Raw genomic sequence first — 19,488 nt, forward strand, 5'->3', positions numbered from 1 at the left:
GATTTCAGAGCACTTACTCTTAATAATAATGCACAGACTTCTATGCCTGGCACATAGTGGGCCCTTGATGATCATGATGAGAATAATTACCAACGTGTATTGAACACATTTTAGGTGCCAGGCACGGTTCTAAGTACACTATGCTCATTAATCTGTTTAATCCTCACAGAGGTAAGGCCTGTTTTTATCTCCATTTTGCAGATGAGGAAACCGAGATTCAGAGAGGTTCAGACACTTGCCCGAGGTCACATAGCTAGTAAGTGTCGGAGCTGGAATTGGAACCCAGGGATGCTGGCTTTGAAATCCATGACCTTAAACCCTAGTCAACCCTGGGATTTAAAAATATTTCCTGGGTACTGGAAGGCCCAGACTGGGCCAGGTGTCACTGCACCCCTCTGGTTGGGAAACCATGAGAGGTCTGGGTCTCTTAGAGGAAGGTCAGAGTTGGGATTAGGACCCTGGGGGTGGGGGCAGTGTAATTTACCAACCAGCATGGAAATATTGTCTGTTAAGGACAAATACATGCCAGGTGATGATCAGTCCTGCGGCTGTTGGGCCCCAGATGTCAGGAAGGCAGGGGCCTGGGACAGACTTCTAGTAGATGGACATGGTGGGTGGCCAGGCTGGTGGTCAAGCCCTGTGCCTGGGTAACCCGTCTCCTTCCCTTGCAGGTCTCACGCTCCGCTCCTCCCGTCTTCCCTCTGCACCATGGCTCCGGGCCCCTTCTCCTCGGCGCTCCCCTCGCCGCCACCTGCCGCCCTGCCCTTTCTGCTGCTGCTCTGGGCCGGGGCATCCCGCGGGCAGCCCTGTCCTGGCCGCTGCATCTGCCAGAACGTGGCGCCCACGCTGACCATGCTGTGCGCCAAGACCGGCTTGCTCTTCGTGCCGCCGGCCATCGACCGGCGCGTGGTGGAGCTGCGGCTCACCGACAACTTCATCGCGGCCGTCCGCCGCAGAGACTTCGCCAACATGACCAGCCTGGTGCACCTCACCCTATCCCGTAATACCATCGGCCAGGTGGCCGCCGGCGCCTTCGCTGACCTCCGCGCCCTGCGCGCCCTGCACCTCGACAGCAACCGCCTGGCCGAGGTGCGGGGCGACCAACTCCGCGGCCTGGGCAACCTCCGCCACCTAATCCTTGGCAACAACCAGATCCGCCGGGTCGAGTCGGCCGCCTTAGACGCCTTCCTGTCCACCGTGGAGGACCTGGACCTGTCCTACAACAATCTTGAGGCCCTGCCGTGGGAGGCCGTGGGCCAGATGGTGAACCTGAACACCCTCACGCTGGACCACAATCTCATCGACCATATCGCTGAAGGTACCTTTGTGCAGCTGCACAAACTGGTTCGCCTGGACATGACCTCCAACCGCCTCCATAAACTGCCCCCCGACGGGCTCTTCCTGAGGTCCCAGGGCTCAGGGCCGAAGCCGCCCACGCCGCTCACGGTCAGCTTCGGCGGCAACCCGCTGCACTGCAACTGTGAGCTGCTGTGGCTGCGGCGGCTGACCCGAGAGGACGACCTGGAGACGTGCGCCACCCCCGAGCACCTCACCGACCGCTACTTCTGGTCCATCCCCGAGGAGGAGTTCCTGTGTGAACCCCCGCTGATTACGCGGCAGGCAGGGGGCCGGGCCTTGGTGGTGGAGGGCCAGGCGGTCAGCCTCCGGTGCCGCGCCGTGGGCGACCCTGAGCCCGTGGTCCACTGGGTCGCCCCCGATGGGCGGTTGCTGGGGAACTCGAGCCGGACCCGGGTTCGGGGGGATGGGACGCTGGATGTGACCATCACCACCTTAAGGGACAGTGGCACCTTCACGTGCATTGCCTCTAACGCCGCCGGGGAAGCGACGGCTCCTGTGGAGGTGTGTGTGGTACCCCTGCCTCTGATGGCGCCCCCGCCCGCTGCCCCGCCACCCCTCACCGAGCCTGGCTCCTCTGACATCGCCACCCCCGGCCGACCTGGTGCCAACGAATCGGCCACTGAGCGCCGGCTCGTGGCGGCCGAGCTCACCTCGAACTCGGTGCTTATCCGCTGGCCGGCCCAGAGGCCCGTGCCTGGCATCCGCATGTATCAGGTCCAGTACAACAGCTCCGCGGATGACTCCCTTGTCTACAGGTGGGTGCTGCAGTCCCGGGCCGCCTCCTCCAGGGCCCCTGCTCCCAGCTGCCTACTCCCTTGGTCTTCTCGCTCAGCTGTGGTTCTTAGAGGGCCACACGGCGTTGTCTTGGGCCCTCATTCCCCTGTCTCCTTCTATTTCTGTCTCACTATCTCTTTCCGGTTTTGTTGCATTTAGTAAATCTTGGTTGAGAACACACACAAGCCAGAGGAGGGCTGGGCACTGGAGTTACAACGGCGAATGTGCCAGCAGCATCCCTGCTCTCTGGGGTTCACGGTCTGGTCACTCCTGGCCAAGGGTGTTTGACTCTGTACCTGGTCAGTTGAACATTTTGGAACATGAAACATACTCACACGCTCATGACTGACCCATGCCAGTGTTAGCACACCAGGTACATTACAGAACAGGAAACAGAAGGTATGAGAAAAACATAAAATGATCATTTGATCTTCTCCGCTTTGTTGTGAAGCAATGAGGAGGTCCCCTCTTGTTTTATAGACACCCCTAAGTTATTTCCACCGTCCACTGGGTTAGAAGCCCTTGCGCTGGTGTGGACAGATCTGCGCGGTGTAGACAGGCATTGAAGGGTTACTTTCTCCCATCATCTCCGTTATTCTCTTGCTTTTGCCTCTGTCTGGCTGTACTCTCTCTCCCTCCTGCCCTTATTAGGCACTGAGCCCCCCTGCTCTGTATGAGGCCCTGTGCTCTCTTTTTTGATCTTCCCGACTCTGCCAGGAGGTAGTGATGATCCCCCTTCCCATTTTATAGACAGGGAAACTGAGACTCAGTGGGCGGGGGGTGGGGGGAATCCCTTGCTCAAGGTCACGGAGGAAGTGGCAGAGCCAGGATTCCAGCCCTTACCCTTCTAACTCCTAATCGTGCCCTTTATACACTGAACACACATTTATTGAGCCCCTACTGTTTGCCAGGCAAGGATTAGGGGAGAAGGATAATACATTCCAGTCAATAACTTTTGGCTTCTGTGACTCTCCACTTCCCTGTTTCTTTTTCTTGAACTCTTGGCCTCTATGTGGTGGGGTGAGGGGAGGTTCACAGACCCTCAGACCATGCATGTCTGCAGATGATGGGGTGGCCCTCTGTCCCCAGCAGGGCAACAAACCCCTGGTCTCTTCCTTTCCCCTCAAGGCCACAGTTCCAGTCCTCTGTCCCCCATCGCAGATGCCTGTGCTACGGTGCTGCAGGGGTTAACCTCCTCACTGCTGCCATGGGCGGAGGTGACATCCAACCAGAAGCCTGCCCTGCTGCTTGCCTGGGTCTTCCAGCCAATTACAGACACATAAGCTGAAGCTTTCTTAAGGAGCTAGCTTCTGCCCTTGAAAAGTGGGGAGCCCCTAGCAACTGGTTACTTTGGGGGGAAAGGAGCAAGAGAAATCCAAGTCTCTTTGGGAAGAGAGATGGCAGGAAGAGTAAGGCTCACAGCCAGGGGCCCAAGGTTGGAAGGGGTGGGGGGCAGTGTGTGAAATGGCACGTGGGGGTGAGTTGGAAACGCGGGGTAGGCCATTATGGGGGGAGGGCTTACTTGAAATCTTTTGTTTTGAAGAGGGTGGCTCTTGGTATAAGGCAGCGGAGGTGGGCTTCAGGACCAGAGGTAGCAGAGGTGGCTTGTTAGAAGGAATGTGAAGTTGCTTCAGGGCAAGAGGCCTGTGGATGGGGGGCGTGGCCTTTCAGAGGAGCTGGAGCTCCTGCCACAGGGTCTTGGGGAAGACAGGTGACAGTCCTTGTCTCTGGTGACCCACTATGAGTTTTATAGGTGGGGGGAGCTTGTGAGGTTGAGTGCTGGGCATACGCATCCATGTGGCAGTGGCAGTCGTGGCTTAGCCAAGGCTGGATATGGCCAACAGAACAGAAGGGATGTGCCCAACCGAAGAGGGTCAAGGCCTAGTGGGAATGGTCTTACAGATGGGAAGAGTGCCGCTGGCAGTGAAGTGTGAGCCACAGCAAGTGTTACGGGCCAGCACTGGGTGGGGTGCAAGCTAATGATGGTGAAATTATCCAGTGCCAGGCTTTAGGTGTGTTAGCTCATTCATACTTCACACTCTCTCTATGAAGAAGAAATTCTTACTATCTCCATTTTGGGGAAACAAGGCACAGAGATGTTAAGAGATGTGCCTGAGGTCACAGAGCTAGCAAAGGACAGAGGAGAGACTCAAACACAGGCTCCCAGGCTTTGTCAGCATAACCACTTCTTTGCACGGTCCCTCATTAGAGGGCAGGGGCCTAATGCAAGAAGGTGGCATGCTTGGTTGGTTACCTTTGACGCGCTTGTGGATGAAACTTACCCTGGGGGCATGATTTCGACAGCTGGTGGTGTGGGGCACAGCATGAACACAAGGTGATTGACTGCAGGACATGCAAAGAGCAGACATGGTCCCAGGCACAGTAGGGAAACCATCTCTAGGAGGCCCTGTGGAGGGCTAGGAAGCCACCCGTCAATCAGAAGGGGCGTGGCCTATGGCCAGGGCCCCTTGGTGGCTGGGAATATGTAGTTGAGGGGCTTGGAAATAGACAGAGGCAGGTAGATGTATGTACCCAAGGTGGGATGTGGAGATGCGGGGCATGGCCTATATCTGGTTTCCCAGAAAGGATGGGGACACATAGAAAAAAGGACCTAGAAGAGCATCCATTGTCCTGTTAGGAGTAAGACAGGGGGTGTGAGTTGACCTCAGTGTCCACTTGCGTGAGGATGGGACACGCAGGAAATGGGAGGTGGGCTATACTATTGGGGCCCCTTAAAGGATGGAACTATGTAGATCAGAGACCCTGAATGGCAGTTGTCCCAAATTAAAGGCGTGCTCTTTAAGGGCAAGACTTAAAAGCTATAGCACTCCTCCCAGGCAGGGGCCAGGATAAGTAGATAAGGGAACACGAATGACAGATAGTATCCTAGTAGGTGATGCGACATCACAGGGCGTGTTTCTGAGGTCTGGGCTTGCACACAACGGTTGTGGCCCGTAGCAGGGGTCCTGATAGGATGGAAATGTGTTGCTTGAATGGCTGCTATTGACCCATAGAGGGTGAAATATTGGTAGGGACGCATGGTTTGGTCCCTATTGGTCACCATGGGCGGGGCATGCAAAGGAAGCGGTACCATTCATAGCATTCATAGCGGAGCTAACGCAGCGCTGATGCCGTCCCCTCCCGCAGGATGATCCCATCCACCAGCCAGACCTTCCTGGTGAATGATCTGGCAGCAGGCCGCGCCTACGACCTGTGCGTGCTGGCAGTCTACGACGACGGGGCCACTGCACTGCCCGCCACGCGAGTGGTGGGCTGTGTGCAGTTTACCACTGCCGGAGATCCCGCGCCCTGCCGCCCACTGAGGGCCCATTTCCTGGGTGGCACCATGATCATCGCCATCGGGGGCGTCATCGTCGCCTCGGTCCTGGTCTTCATCGTTCTGCTCATGATCCGCTATAAGGTCTACGGCGACGGAGATGGCCGCCGCGTCAAGGGTACCTCCAGGTCGCCTCCGCGAGTCAGCCACGTGTGCTCTCAGACCAACGGCGCAGGCGCATCGCAGGCCCCGCCCCCGCCGGCGGAAGACCGTTATGAGGCGCTGCGCGAGGTGGCGTCCCCAGCTGCTGCCGCTTTGGCGGTCGAGGCGAAGGCCACCGCCGCCGAGATGGCTTCCACGGAGCCGGAGGCCGTCCTCGGACGCTCCCTGGGCGGCTCAGCCACCTCGCTGTGCCTGCTGCCGTCTGAGGAAACCTCTGGGGAGGAGTCTCGGGCCGCGGCGGGCCCTCGGAGGAGCCGTTCCGGGGCTCTGGGGCCGCCAGCTTCGGCGCCCCCCACTCTAGCTCTGGTTCCTGGGGGGGCCCCGGCCCGGCCGAGGCCGCAGCAGCGCTATTCGTTCGACGGGGACTACGGGGCGCTCTTCCAGAGCCACAGTTACCCGCGCCGCGCCCGGCGGACAAAGCGCCACCGGTCCACGCCGCACCTGGACGGGGCCGGAGGGGGCGCGGCCGGGGAGGACGGGGACCTGGGGCTGGGCTCCGCCAGGGCACGCCTGGCCTTTACCAGCACCGAGTGGATGCTGGAGAGTACCGTGTGAGCGGCGGGCGGGCGCCGGGACGCCTGGGTGCCGCGGACAAACGCCCAGCCACCCGGACGCTGGGGCAGGACTCGGGGGAGAAAGCGCGGCGCGGGGAGACGCGCCCTTCTCCTCCCTTAAGGGGGCGAGGCTGCCTCGCCTGCTGCTCTTGGCTGCGCCCCCGGGCCCGGGGGAGCTAGGGGGCAGGCAGCCGGGCCCCCCTCCTCCAAGGACTCCTCGCCCCCTCCTGCCCCTCCCCCCGCGCGCTCGCGGACCTAGCTGGAGCCGGTGCCTTACACAGCGAAGCGCGGGGAGGGGCAGGGCCCCCCCGACACTGCAGCACTGAGACACGAGCCCCTTCCCCCCGCCCGGGACCCGGACCCGGGGCAGGGGCGAGGGGCCCATTTCTTGTATCTGGCTGGACTAGATCCTATTCTGTCCCGCGGCGGCCTCCAAAGCCCCCACCCCCACCCGATTCACCTCCCTGGTCCCGTCGGGTCTGGCTTGGGGTCCCCCTCTCTCTGTTCCTTTCGTCTCCGTCCCACCCTCTGTCGTCTTTGTCTCCTGTCTCTGGCCTTCCCTATCTCTCTCTCTCTTGTCGTCTCTTCTCCCTCCCATATCTCGTCCAGTCTCCCTATCTCTCCTGATTACCTCTTCCCACTACACACACTCCCGGGCAGGTCCCACCGGAAGGACCAGACTCTCCCCTATCCCTTCCAATTTCCCCAAATAAATCCCCACATGAACAAGATCCAAAACCAAATCCTCCCCTCCCTGCCGGAGCCGGGACCCTCCGCCGCAGCAGAATTAAAGTTTTTTCTGTGTCTGAGGCCGCTCTGGCTGACCTCTGTGTGTCTGTGTGTTTTAGGGGGTATGTGTGTGTGTGACCTGAATTAACAGCATTAGGACTCAAGTGAGAAGGAAGGATGGCTAGTTGTGACCTGGGAGACTTGCAGATAGTTTCCTGTTGTAGAGGTGAGTAATAAAAATAATAGCTAACATTTAGTGGGTGTCAAGCACTTAAAGGCGTTTAATCCTCCGAACAACCCTGGTACATCTGCACTGTTTATCCTGTTTTGCAGATGAGGAAACTGAGCTCAGAAAAGTAACTTACCCGAGGTCATGTAACCAGAACAGGAGGTAGCAAAATCGGGTTTTAAAAAGGCAGGCAGCCTGACTTCTGAGTCTGTATTCTTAACCATAGAACTCTACTTCTGAGCAGCTGGTGGATGTCCATTCCACACATGGGCATTGTGCTAAGCACAGCTCAGCGCTCTGAGGTCAGACAGCTAGCTGTTTGAAGTGGATATGTTTAATCCCATTTTACAGCCAGGAATCTGAACCAGGGAGAAATGAAAGTGACTAGCCCAAGGCCCCCACATGAGAAAATGGGGGAGCTGGCAATTTGACCTCAGTACGCCTCACTACTATACTATATTGCCTCTGGCGTCTGTCTGGAAGCCAGGGAATGGCCCTTACTTACCAGAAAGACCTTACTTAGCTGAGCAGGGGTATCCAAAGTCAGCCTGGGGAAGGGGATGAGGCAAAATGCTCGTTGGTCACTGCATGGAATCTGAGAGATCCTAGGTCCGCTGGGAACACAGAGAATGGTGTGTGGGGAGGAGTTTCTCAGGTGAGACTGAGGGCTATGGCTGGGGAAGGGCAGTTAGTCCAGTGGGGGTGCCCCAGCCCTTGGCGGGGAGGGGGCCTGCTGTAAAAGCTCCTCCCTGATCCTGGAGAAGGAGGAAGAAGGCTTCTTGCCAGCCAGGGGCCCCCTGAGGCCTGGGGAGGAGGAGAGCTTAAGACAGGAATAGAAACAAAGCAGGAGGGAGGGGGATGATCTGGGCAGACACGGTGGGAAGCAGCAAGGACAGGAAGCACCAGGGACTCACACTCCACGAGGCTCCCTCACCCAGTGGCCCAGCCACACTCCTCTATCTCAGTCATCACGACTCCCGGCTGTGGAGGGCTTCCCACACGCCGGGCACTGAGCTCACAAGCCCTCCCTGATGCAAGTAGAGAGCGTGCAAGCCAGTGCCCAGCAAAATGGAGTCACTCAGATAGCATGATGGCATTTATACGCTGCAACAGATGTGTGTAGTGTGTGCGTCCGATTCTCTAGAAGAAACTGAAGTTTAGAGAAGTTGAGGAGCTTGCCCAAGACCCTACAGCCACCAAAGGGCAGAGCCGCATTGGAAAGCGGACTGCCTTCAAATCCTGCACACCTGACCATCTGACTATATTGTCTCTGATTCACCCAATAAAGCTTTCTTGAGCAGGTACCGTGTGCCTGGCCCCGTGCAGGGGATACAACAGTGAACAAAATAGTTAAACAGAACAAGAACCCCCTGCCCTGTGGAGGAGCTTATATTCCACAGGCTGGGAGGGGGCGGGGGGAGGGTGTGACAGTAAACATGTCTGGTGGTAAATAAGTGTCATGTAAAGAATGAAAATGAGAGAGGACAAGGACTGAGGGGGGAGGCCTTCAGATCAGGGGCTCAAAGAGTGTGGTGCTGGAGCTGAAGAAATCCATTGTAGGAAGGGGCAGGGAAAAGCATTTCAGGCAGAGTGAATGGCACATGCAAAGCCCCTGAAGGAAGCATGTGCTTGGTGTGTGGGAGGTAGTATCTCTGGACTGGAGGCGGGAGGTGGGGGGTGGGGGAGAGAGGGAGGGGGAGAGGTGGGAGAGGTAAGCAGGGAAACAGATTCTAAAGAGCCATGTGGGCTGGGGTCAAGAGCCCAGATTTTATTCTCAGAGCTGTGGGAAGCCAGTGGAGGGTTTCCTGTAGAGGTACTGTATGGTCTGATTTCTGTGGAGACCCCAGCTTTGGGGTGGGGTGTACATGCCTTTGAAACCGAATCCGGAACTGCCATCTCAGAGTTTGGCATCTACCCACTGATACCTCTGGGGCCAACACGGCCCCCAATTCGGCCCTTTGGACAACACTCCATCCACCTTCCTTCACCTGTAACCCCTTCATTTTAGTAGAGAAGTATTTATCAATGTCAATGCCATGCTTGATTTTCAAAATTGAGAGCTTTAAGGGGCACCCGGGTGTCTCAGTTAAGGGTCTGACTCTTGGTTTCCGCTCAGGTCATGATCTCACAGTTTGAAAATTCAAGCCCTGCCTTGGGCTCTGTGCTGACAGCTCAAAGCCTGCTTAAGACTTCTCTCTCCCTCTCTCTCTGCCCCTCCCTGGCTCTCTCTCTCTCTCAAAAAAAAATTTAAAAAAATTAAAAAATTGAGAGCTTTAAACCCAAGGAACAGGTATATAGGAGAGAGAGGGCATAGTATCATCCAAGGGAAATGATTGAGTATCTCTTCTGTGCCCGGCCGTACTGGGCACTGAAGACCCAGCAGCAGCTGAGACAGACCCAGTGCCTGCCTTCCTGGGGCCCAGGGCAACCTCAGCCGTATTGCTGTAAGAAGTACAGGAGGCTGTGGGAGCCCAGCAGAGCTGACCCTGATCAGAGATTCAAGGACATGTATTAGTCTGAGTCTTTGGGTAGTGAGTGACAGGAGCTCAGCTTCCCTAGATCAGACATAAAAAGTGGGCATTGTTGGCTCATATATCTGGGAAGCAGACAATGAAGAGTAGAGCTACAAGGAACTTGGCCTTAGAGACTGGAACCCAGGTTCAATTCCACCAGACGCTTTTCTCACTCATTTCTCCTCTATGCTTCTCCCAGCTCAGATTCATGCTCTTCAACCACATGTGGTGGGGGCAATGGCCATTTATTTACAGACACAGACTTGATGCTTCAAGACCCATCGCCTAAAGGTAAAATGGCAAAAAACTCCTCCAATCCTAAATGAAAAAACAAATCAGGGAAGGGCTCTGATTGGTTTGACTGGAATTACATACCACCCCAGCACTGACTGTAGCATCTAAAGGACTTTAATTTTTTTTTAAATTTTTTAAGGTTTTTTTATTTCTAGGAGAGAGGGAGAGAGACAGAGTGAGCAGGGGAGGGTCAGAGAGAGAGGGAGTCACAGACTGAAACAGGCTCCAGGCTCTGAGCTGGCAGTCAGCACAGAGCCCGACGTGGGGCTCGAACCCATGAACCGCGAGATCATGACCTAAGCGAAAGTCGGACGCTTAACCGACTAAGCCACCCAGGCGCCCCTAAAGGACTATAATTTTTAAAAGTTTATTTATTTATTTTGAGAGAGAGAGAAAGTAAGTGGGGGAGGACCAGAGAGAGGAAGAGAGAGAATTCCAAGCAGGCACCACACTAATAGCATGGAGCCCAATGAGGGGGCTCGAACTCACTATGAGATCATGACCTGAGCTGAAACTGAGAGTCAGATGCTTAATGGACTGAGCCACCCAGACACCCCAGGAATGTAATGTTTTGACTGGCCAGGTGGGGGTCATGGGTCTGGGTGTTGTGACCTGGAGGGAGGGGGTGGGGAGTACCAAAATAATAATTAGGTTGAACCATATGAAATCGCCAGTTTTGTAGGTTAGAAACGGCAGAACCTTGGCAATTTCACATGGTTGAACCTAAATAGTCGCCAGAAAAGTAGGCTGGGAAGGTTTTAGCCAGATAAAAGCAATAGGAAGCCCAGTGCACCGTGCAGAAAGATTTTTGAAGGAGAAGGTGATGTTAGGTGAGACGCAAGAGATGAGTGGGAACTAGCCGGGTAAAGACTTTGTGGTGATAGGGGAGTAATAGCCTATGTCTGAGGCGCAGGGAACAGCTGACACAGAGGCTCTCATGATGGGCGGGTGTGGGGTCAAGGGAAGGCTTGCCACTGTGCTCTGGAGATGGTGTGCTCCAATCGAGCAAACCTGACTCCTGTGTCCAAGCAAATGAAGGAGTAGGAAAACAGGGTCATTCCCCAAAGGAAAACTGAGGCGTTTTACCAGGATAAATGGATGCTGAACAGGCAAAACCAAAATACATCAAGTTCAAACAATTTTGTAAGGCTTGGCATTTCCCAGAAGGGATTTGCAACCTTATTTCCATTACAGCACTCATATTGAGGAGGGTCATAGGTCAAAATTCAGGTATCTCCTAGGCTCTATGCCCGACATGGGGCTTGAACTCATGACCTTGAGATTAAGAGTTGCATGCTCTACCAACTGAGCCAGCTAGGCACCCCATGGTATTAAATATTAACTACCTTCTCTAGGTTCTATGCTGGGCATACAGAGACATATTTGTGAAGGTATATTTGGCTGTGAAAGACAGAAAACCCAATTAATATGACTTAAGACATGTGGTGATATCATTTAACAAGAAGTCTCAAGGTTTGGAGATCTGATGTAATGGCTCATCGATATCACCAAGGACCCATTTTCCTACTCTTCCATTCTACCTTCCTTAGAAGAATAGTTTCGTATGCTAGGCTTGTTGCCTCTTGGTCACAAAATGGCTACCGCAGCTCCAGATGTCACAACCTCATACGAGTGAACTGAGCAGGAAGGAAGGGAACAAATGGGAGAGTTTTCTTTGTGTCAGGGAAGAAAAAAAAATCTAAAATAATAAGAGTAACAGCAATAAACACAATTATGGGGCTTAACCTATGCCGAGAGCTGTTTTAAATTCTTTACATAAATTAAATCATTTAAGAAGCCCTTCAGTCGGACGGCCATTCCGAATGCAAGGGAGTCCTGAGAAGCAGGAGTCAAGCAAGGGGCGAGAAATTCATGCCATGGGCTGGGCAACTTGCTGCCCCCTTCCAAACTGGGGCACTGTCACTTGCACACCGTATAATACCCTAGAGGTGGCTAAGGGGTTGTGTGTAATTTCTGGAATATGACTGTACTCATGACCTTTGTCTCCTAACAGAAAACACGTGAGAACGCAACAGAGTAAGTGTTAGAAGCTATGGGGATATTTCTGAAACCCCTGTCATGTGATAAAAACTCAACCAGTCGGGGGGCGCCTGAGTGGCTTAGTCGGTTAAGAGTCCAACTTTCGCTTAGGTCATGATCTCGCGGTTCGTGGGTTCGAGCCCCGCGTCGGGCTCTGTGCTGACTGCCAGCTCAGAGCCTGGAGCCTGTTTCAGAGTCTGTCACTCCCGCTCTCTCTGACCCTCGCCTGCTCACACTGTCTCTCTCTCTCTCCTAGAAATAAATAAAACAAAAACAAAAAAACTCAACCAGTCGGAAACCTCAGTGAGCTACTCTTGGTAATAAATTTCTTGTAACACGCCACCCAGTGATTGCGATGGGCTGGTGGCTGTCACACTATTTCCAATTATCTATTGCTTCACAAAACCCCAAACTTAGTGGCATAAAACAAAAATTATTTTGTTACGCTCCCAGGTTGAATGGGTCGGGAGCTTGATCATGGGACAGTGGGGATAGGGGATGGCTTGTCTCTGCCCCAGCTGGGCGCTGCAATCATCTGGACGCTTCTCCACTCACGTGTCTGGTTCCTGAGCTAGGATGGCTTCAAAACCGAGCTGAGCTGGGACTGTCATGTGGTTTGGGCTTCTTGCATCCTGGCAATTGGGTTCGCATGGGGAGAGTCTGAGAACTCATGTTCCAAGAACGCTAAGTGGACTTGGTGTTGAAAGTCACTCGTCTTGCCTTCCACTGTACTCTATTGGTGGAAGATGTCACAAGTCCAAGTTCAACAATGGGGGAGCATTGACTCCACCTCTTAAAGGGAGGAATGTCAAAGAATTTGTGGCCACTTTTAAAAAGTCACAGCACATACCAGGCATGAATGGGGATGCCAGTGGACTATTTAATCTCTGGTATTGTTAGAATCAGAATGCACGGTGGCCACACATTGAAGAGGATCCTGGAACCGCCCCATCCCCCATCCTTTCTGCAACAGGTACTAATTCTTTTTTTTTTTAAGTTTATTTATTTATTTTGAGAGAGAGAGAGCACATGCACAAACACTCAAGTGGGGGAGGGAGAGACAGAATCTCAAACAGGCTCTGCAGTATCAGCACAAAGCCTGATGCAGAGCTCGAACTCACGAACCTTGAGATCATGACCTGAGACAAAGTCGGATGCTTAGCCGACTGAGCCACCCAGGTGGCCCTAATTCTTTGGGTTCTGAATTGTGGAGAGGTCTAGGGATTCCAGGGGCCCAGGGTGAGATGGAATGGGTGGGGCTAGTTCATTCTGGTATTCTCTCTCCATAGGGCATGTTTTCAGGGAAAGGCCTTCTTTCTAGTATCAGGGGTGAATTTTGATTAGTCCAACGCTATCTTTTTTTTTAAGTTTTATTTTTATTTTTTTTATTTCTAGGAGAGAGAGAGAGAGAGACAGCGTGAACAGGGGAGGGTCAGAGAGAGAGGGAGTCACAGACTGAAACAGGCTCCAGGCTCTGAGCTGGCAGTCAGCACAGAGCCCGACGCGGGGCTCGAACCCACGAACCGTGAGATCATGACCTAAGCGAAAGTCGGACGCTTAACCGACTAAGCCACCCAGGCGCCCTGCCCCGATCTTAATTTTTAAAAGTTTATTTATTTATTTTGAGAGAGAGAGAGCACATGCACAAACACTCAAGTGGGGGAGGGAGAGACAGAATCTCAAACAGGCTCTGCAGTATCAGCACAGAGCCCGACGTGGGGCTCGAACCCACGAACCGCGAGATCATGACCTAAGCGAAAGTCGGACGCTTAACCGACTAAGCCACCCAGGCGCCCTGCCCCGATCTTTTTTTTAAGTGTTTTTATTTATTTTTTTTAGTAATCTTTACACCCAACATGGGACTTAAATTCATGACCCTGAGCTCAAGAGTCACATGATCTTCCTACCTAACCAGCCAGACTCCCCTAACGCTATCTTTGTAATTATCTTTCTTGCTACTGATTGCCTTAGGGTTGGGCAGGTGACTGAATTCTAGCCAAGAAGACAAGCGTGCACATCCAACAGGGAGTTTCTCTGGAAGGTGAGACTGTGGGAAAAGAGCCAAGGCCCCAGAGCAGAGGCAAGCTATTCACATCGGGCCTTGTCCAAATTCGTGACCCACAGAAGCTGTGAGCTGTTCTACTCCATTAAGTTTGAGGTGGTTGGTGATGACTTGGAAGATATTGTTTGTGTGCGACAGCTGGAGCTGTGGCTGCCATCTTGAGACCATGAGGTAGCCAGAGTAAGCATCAGCCAATAGGGGCACCTGGGTGGCTCAGTTGGTTAAGCATCCGACTTTGGCTCAGGTCTCGATCTCATGGTTCATGAGTTCGAGCCCCACATCGGGTTCCATGCTGATAGTGCAGAGACTGCTTGGGATTCTCTCTCTTTCCCTCTCTCTCTGCCCCTTCCCCGCTCTCTCTCTCTCCCCCCAACCCCCCCAAAAAATCAGCCAACAGAAATGGAAAGAACCTGGGGTGCCTGAGTGGCACAGTCAGTTAAGCATCTGGCTCTTGATTCTGGCTCAGGTCATGATCACAGGTTCGCAGGATTGAGCCCCACATTGGGCTCTGCTTGACAGCACAGAGGTTGCTTAGGATTTTCTCTCTGCCATGTACACACGTGTGCATTCTCTCTCTCAAAATAAATAAATAAACATTAAAAAAAGAAATGGAAAGAATTTGGTTCCCCAATAACATTGTTGAATATTAATTAATTAGCCAGTCCTGGAACTCCCCGCCCCCGCCCAGCTGACTGTTTCTTATTTGTGATAATGGAACCTGTTTTTGCTTTCCCCATTTGAGTTGGCTTTCTGATATGTATTACAGGATGAATCAACTTGATTGGTCTAGACCTCCATCTGTCCTAAGTACCCATGGAAGAGAGGGCTATCCAGTTCCCACAGACAGGGATAGACAGAGAGACATATAAACATGTGCTTAAGGGCACACACCCCTGCACAAGTGGGCGTGAACATGCCATTATGCATTTTCACTCAGATTCAGGTTCAAGCAGATACTCAGTTAAATCCATACGGGCACCCAGCCAAAGAAGTCAGTCACACATAAATATACAGTTACCCATTTCACCTGCACCACACAGACATCCACATGCAGTCACAGACTCACAAGCGTACATGCACTCAAAGATCCACCTATCCCAGAAGGGTCCAACTCCTTACTGTTTATTGATGCATATCATATAAAAGTAGAAAAACAAGCATTGCTTTTGGATCTAGGTCGGCGCCACAGGTCAATAAATAAGGGGCGAGAGGAAATAACTTAAGGCAGGGGCTTCACGCATAAATAAGGTCTGGGGTCCCAGATGGGCTAGGAGTGGGTCTGGGTCCTCAGACACACAGGTCTCCACTGGCGACACATTCCAGGTCCTTCTTGAGGAGGCGGAAGAGGTTGAACAGGACGGAGGCCTCGAGGCAGCCTTGAGACTCCTGCGAGAAGAGAGCGTGGCTGCCATTGCTGGGGTGCCCACCTCCCCCCTTACACAGGGCCTGGGCATCTGTCTCCTTCTCGGGTCCCTCACCTTCTTTGAGGCCTCGCGGAGCCGGTGCAGCCAGTGGTGGAGGCGGCCTTGGGACTGGGGGCCTGGTGTGGGCTGAGCTGCCACCTGGGGGCAGAGGAGGGTGGCGTGTGAGGCAGGGCCTGGGGCAGGGGGGTGAGGTCCCACAGGCCCAGAGCCCGCGAACACGGCCTGGGTGCCCCCAGCACTCACACAGGCCTGGAGCTCAGAGTGGATGTGGCGCAGCGTGTGAAGGGGCTGGTCCAGGATATCCCCCTGGGTCGCGTCAGCCATGGTCCCCAGGACCTTCAGCGTCAGGGCCAGCTCAGCCTCCAAGGCCACGGGGCGCTCCCACACCTGCGGAGAGGTGAGAAAGAACGGGTGAGGAAGTGTAGGCAAGAAGGCCCAGTTAAGTGGGGACAGGTCAGGAGTGCAGGGAAGGAGGGCAGGAGGTTTGTGACGCATGTGACACAGGATCGGGGATGGGTCAGGCGAGAGGGAGGCAGGAGAAGGGTGCAGGCGAAGAGTGTACAAGCGAAGGCGGAAACATAAGGGAAGATACAGGTGAAAAAGTGAAATGGGACAAATGAAAGGTGGCTCGCGGTGGTCACGGAAGCTTGAAGAGATGGGAGTGAAAAGGAGAGAAGCGAGAAGGAATTAGGTAAGAGGGAAAGTGATGGGGACAGGTGAAAGTGACAGGGACGTGGGGACAGGCTGAGAAGTGGTAAAAGAGACCCAAGGGAGAGACCCAAGGGAGGGACGGGGTCAAGGGAGCAGTTGAAGAAGAAAGGGGGGTCGGGGGAACACAGGACAGGTGAGGAGAGACCAGACTCAAGGAAGCACAGGTGAGGTAGAGGAGGCGAGGGGCCAGGTGCAGGTAACGGTGGCCTCACTTCCGACTCACCCGTAGCTGTCTCAGGTCCCGGTTCCTAGGGAAGGGGCGGGCAGTGCAACTCCAGCTTTTCAGCGAATTTTCCTAGAGAATAAGAGGCGAGATGAGCCCCCAGGAGGAGGGCTGGAGGCTAGCCCACAGCAGCAAGGATGAAGGTGGGCTGGAGTTTAATCCATAGCAGAAAGGACAGTGGGTTAACTGTGGCTGAAAAGTGAGAGGCTAGCCCATAGCGGGAGGGTGGAGGTTAGCCCACAGCAATGGGGACTCACCAAAGCATCCTTGGCCTTCTTGAAGGCCTCCAGCTCCCTTGGTGACAGAGATTTGAACCTGCCAATGTCACAGCCCCTCCAGGCTGTGGTGGGCCTGGAAGTGGGGACGGGGCCTGCTCTGGCCAAGCTCAGGCCTGCAGTCATCAGCACCAGGACCCATGCAGCAGCCATGGCCAAATAGCAAGCAACTTGTTCTCTGGCTGCATGGCTCTCCTTTTGAGCCAGGCTAGGTGAGCAATCGTGCTGATGTGTGTAAAGTGAAAAGGCAAATGGAAATTGCGGTTTTCACAATGCCTTAAAAGGCATGAGTGGGTGGAGCCAGCTGGAACCAGGTGAGCTCACACTTGTGGGTGGGGCCAGGTGAGCGCCCAGCCTTAAGAGATGGAAAGAGAAACCGAAATTTGAAATTCGATCCCAGGAGGAAACTAAGGAGTCCCTGAACCTAGTGTGGGAATTCCTGGAGCTTTGAGAATCCTCTGATTGTGGCACAGGCAGGTAGAGGGACAGGAAGCTGGCACAGCAGGGCAGGGGTCCGGGCAGGGGAGCGAGGCTGCCGGAGTGGTAGAGAGGGAGTTTTGCCCATTCAAGCTTGTTTTGGAAGCTCGTTTTAAGCTCTGAGCATTCCTATGAATTGTTACTTTTGTGATCAACCCCATTTTACTGGCGAGTAAACTGAGGCACAGGAAAGAAAAAGGACTTCCCTAACATCCCATGCACTTACCCCCTGTTCTGCATACAACCAAGGAAGATGGGAATCTTTGGGAGTCACAGCCAGCCAGCTCTCCTTTCTCTCCCTCAAGATAGCACGAGAGGGGAGGGAGCTCCTCTTTTGCTAGGGGACGAGAGAACTTGCTGGGGAAGGGAGGGAGGAGGCTGCCTGGGGAGAAGGCAGTGAGGAGGGCTTCCAGAAGGCAGGCAGAGTCTGGTTGCTCTGTTACCCTCACCCCCTCTGTGGTAATAATTGTGTAGCAGGTAGGGAATTGCTTTGATGTACAGATACTTCATATTTTTCCTTCCTTTGTTTTTTTCTTTCTTGGCCCTTAGGTGCAGAAAGTTATTAATCATACTCTTCAGATCATAACATAGCATCACAATTGGTCCATGAAAGACTCTCTAAGGTTTTACCCCCCTTCCTCTACCCGATCCCCACTCCTACCTCGCCCACTCACAGGTATCCACTTTAATGCACTTGATATATGGCTGCGAAGACGTATCTTTATAATTTGTGATTTTGCGTGTGTATGTGTATTTCCAATTTGCATACATGGGATTGTGCAATAAATTTCATTCTATTTCTCCTCCCACTTTTTTTTTTTTTACATAACTGTTTCTGAAATCTCTCCACAGAGTGGTGTACACCAAGTTCTCCATTTCTAACTGCAACAATGTGTTCCATGGAGTTCGCACAACACTTTTACTTATCTGCTCCCCTAAGGATGGACACTTAGGTTGTCTCTAGCTCCCTATCACTGTAAGGCTCATTCAGATCCTCTCGGTGGAAGGTTTTCTAGGATAGACCATAGCACCCCAGTCGGCGATCCCCACCATATCCCCTCGGTTAATTTTTTCACTCACTTGTAGACCTGGAGGGCAGTTTTCAAACACCTTGACAACTTCCTACCTCATATGACTCTATCTTTCTTCTCCATCTGAGGACTTTCTCCTGTCTGCATGCAGAACACACCTGGGAATGCCAAGATTAATTCTCCAGGGCCAATCTTCAGCCAGTGAGAGTTAGGAGGCAGCGAGTAAATACTTTTGCTTCCTTTCTCCTCAGTGGGTCGATTCTGAGTTGTGTTCTGCATGACTCCTCAGGTCCTTGGAAGGCGCCCGGTAGGAATGAGCTCGAGTTGCCCACAGCAGTCACCTTTTCCGAGCTGGCACCAGGGTGGAAGAGCAAGGAGGCTGGGGTGCAAACTTAGGGAGGTACGCACCCTCGGGTTCAGGCAAGTGCTATGGGTGCCCAACTTGTCTCACTGTAGCCCAGACAATTCACCACTTTGGCTTTTTTCTCCTCCACTAAATCACCTGTCCCTCTGGCTCAAAGCATGCCTTTGGGATACTCCAGACTAAGACATGTATTTAGGAGTAGGATTTCTGGGGCACAGGGCATACCTGCACTTATACTGTCTGGTCAGCACTGTTCAACAGAACTTTCTTCAAAGGTTGAAGTGTTTTATGTCTGTGCTGTCCAGTGCAGTATCTGCTAGCCACATGCAGCTATTGAGTGCTTAAAATTTGGCCAGGGCAGGGGTTCCTGGGTAGTTCAGTTGGTTGAGTCTCCTACTCTTGATTTTGGCTCAGGTCATGATCCCAGGGTTGTGGTTTCTAGCCTTGTGTTGGGCTCCATGCTGAGCATGGAGCCTGATTGAGATTCTCTCTCTCTCTTCCTCTGCCCCTCTTGTGCTGTTTTCACTGTCTCTCTCTCAAAAAAAAAAAAAAATTGGCTAGTACAACGGAGGAACTAATTTTCCAGGCTTTTTCATTTTTCTTTAAATTAAATTTAATTGATGTATGTGGCTACTATTACAGGCAGTACGGTCCTAAATAATCATCTTTGCCTTCCCAAATAGTTACACCAGCTTCCCTCCCTCCAGAAGTGCTCCAGAGTTCCAGACTCCCGGCAGGGGTGTGACCTCCTCTGGATCTGATCTAGATGATGAGATCGTGGACCTTGACTATGAGCCTGATGCAAAATAAATGAGAGATTTGAGGTTGTAGAAAGTGAATTTTGCATGTGGAAGGAATGTAAATCCCCTGTGGCCAGAAGAAAGACTATACTCGTTTTTATTTTATTTTATTAAAATTTTTTTAATGTTT

At 53.1% G+C, this 19,488-nt stretch overlaps 2 protein-coding genes and 1 non-coding gene across 3 annotated transcripts; 1 reads left to right on the forward strand and 2 right to left on the reverse strand.

Annotated features, from left to right (window-relative positions):
* The first annotated feature begins 216 nt into the window (after window positions 1–216).
* On the forward strand, window positions 217–7,025 carry LRFN1 (leucine rich repeat and fibronectin type III domain containing 1). The gene is made up of 3 exons (XM_039245016.1): window positions 217–256; window positions 672–2,114; window positions 5,281–7,025. The coding sequence occupies exons 2-3, from the start codon at window positions 709–711 to the stop codon at window positions 6,185–6,187; spliced, it is 2,313 nt and encodes a 770-aa protein (XP_039100947.1). The 5' UTR covers window positions 217–256; window positions 672–708; the 3' UTR covers window positions 6,188–7,025.
* A 4,173-nt stretch (window positions 7,026–11,198) lies between these two features.
* Window positions 11,199–11,271, reverse strand: TRNAK-CUU. Its single transcript has one exon. It is a non-coding gene; the product is annotated as a tRNA-Lys (tRNA).
* A 4,069-nt stretch (window positions 11,272–15,340) lies between these two features.
* On the reverse strand, window positions 15,341–16,839 carry IFNL1 (interferon lambda 1). The gene is made up of 5 exons (XM_039250868.1): window positions 16,669–16,839; window positions 16,412–16,483; window positions 15,721–15,864; window positions 15,532–15,615; window positions 15,341–15,439 (listed from the first exon to the last, which is right to left on the reverse strand). Exons 1-5 carry the CDS (start codon window positions 16,837–16,839, stop codon window positions 15,341–15,343), a joined length of 570 nt encoding a protein of 189 aa, XP_039106799.1.
* Between the last annotated feature and the right edge of the window lie 2,649 nt (window positions 16,840–19,488).

This window comes from Hyaena hyaena, unplaced genomic scaffold, assembly GCF_003009895.1.
Source record: "Hyaena hyaena isolate Hyena2069 unplaced genomic scaffold, ASM300989v1 scaffold_9, whole genome shotgun sequence".
Classification (NCBI taxonomy): Eukaryota; Metazoa; Chordata; class Mammalia; order Carnivora; family Hyaenidae; genus Hyaena; species Hyaena hyaena.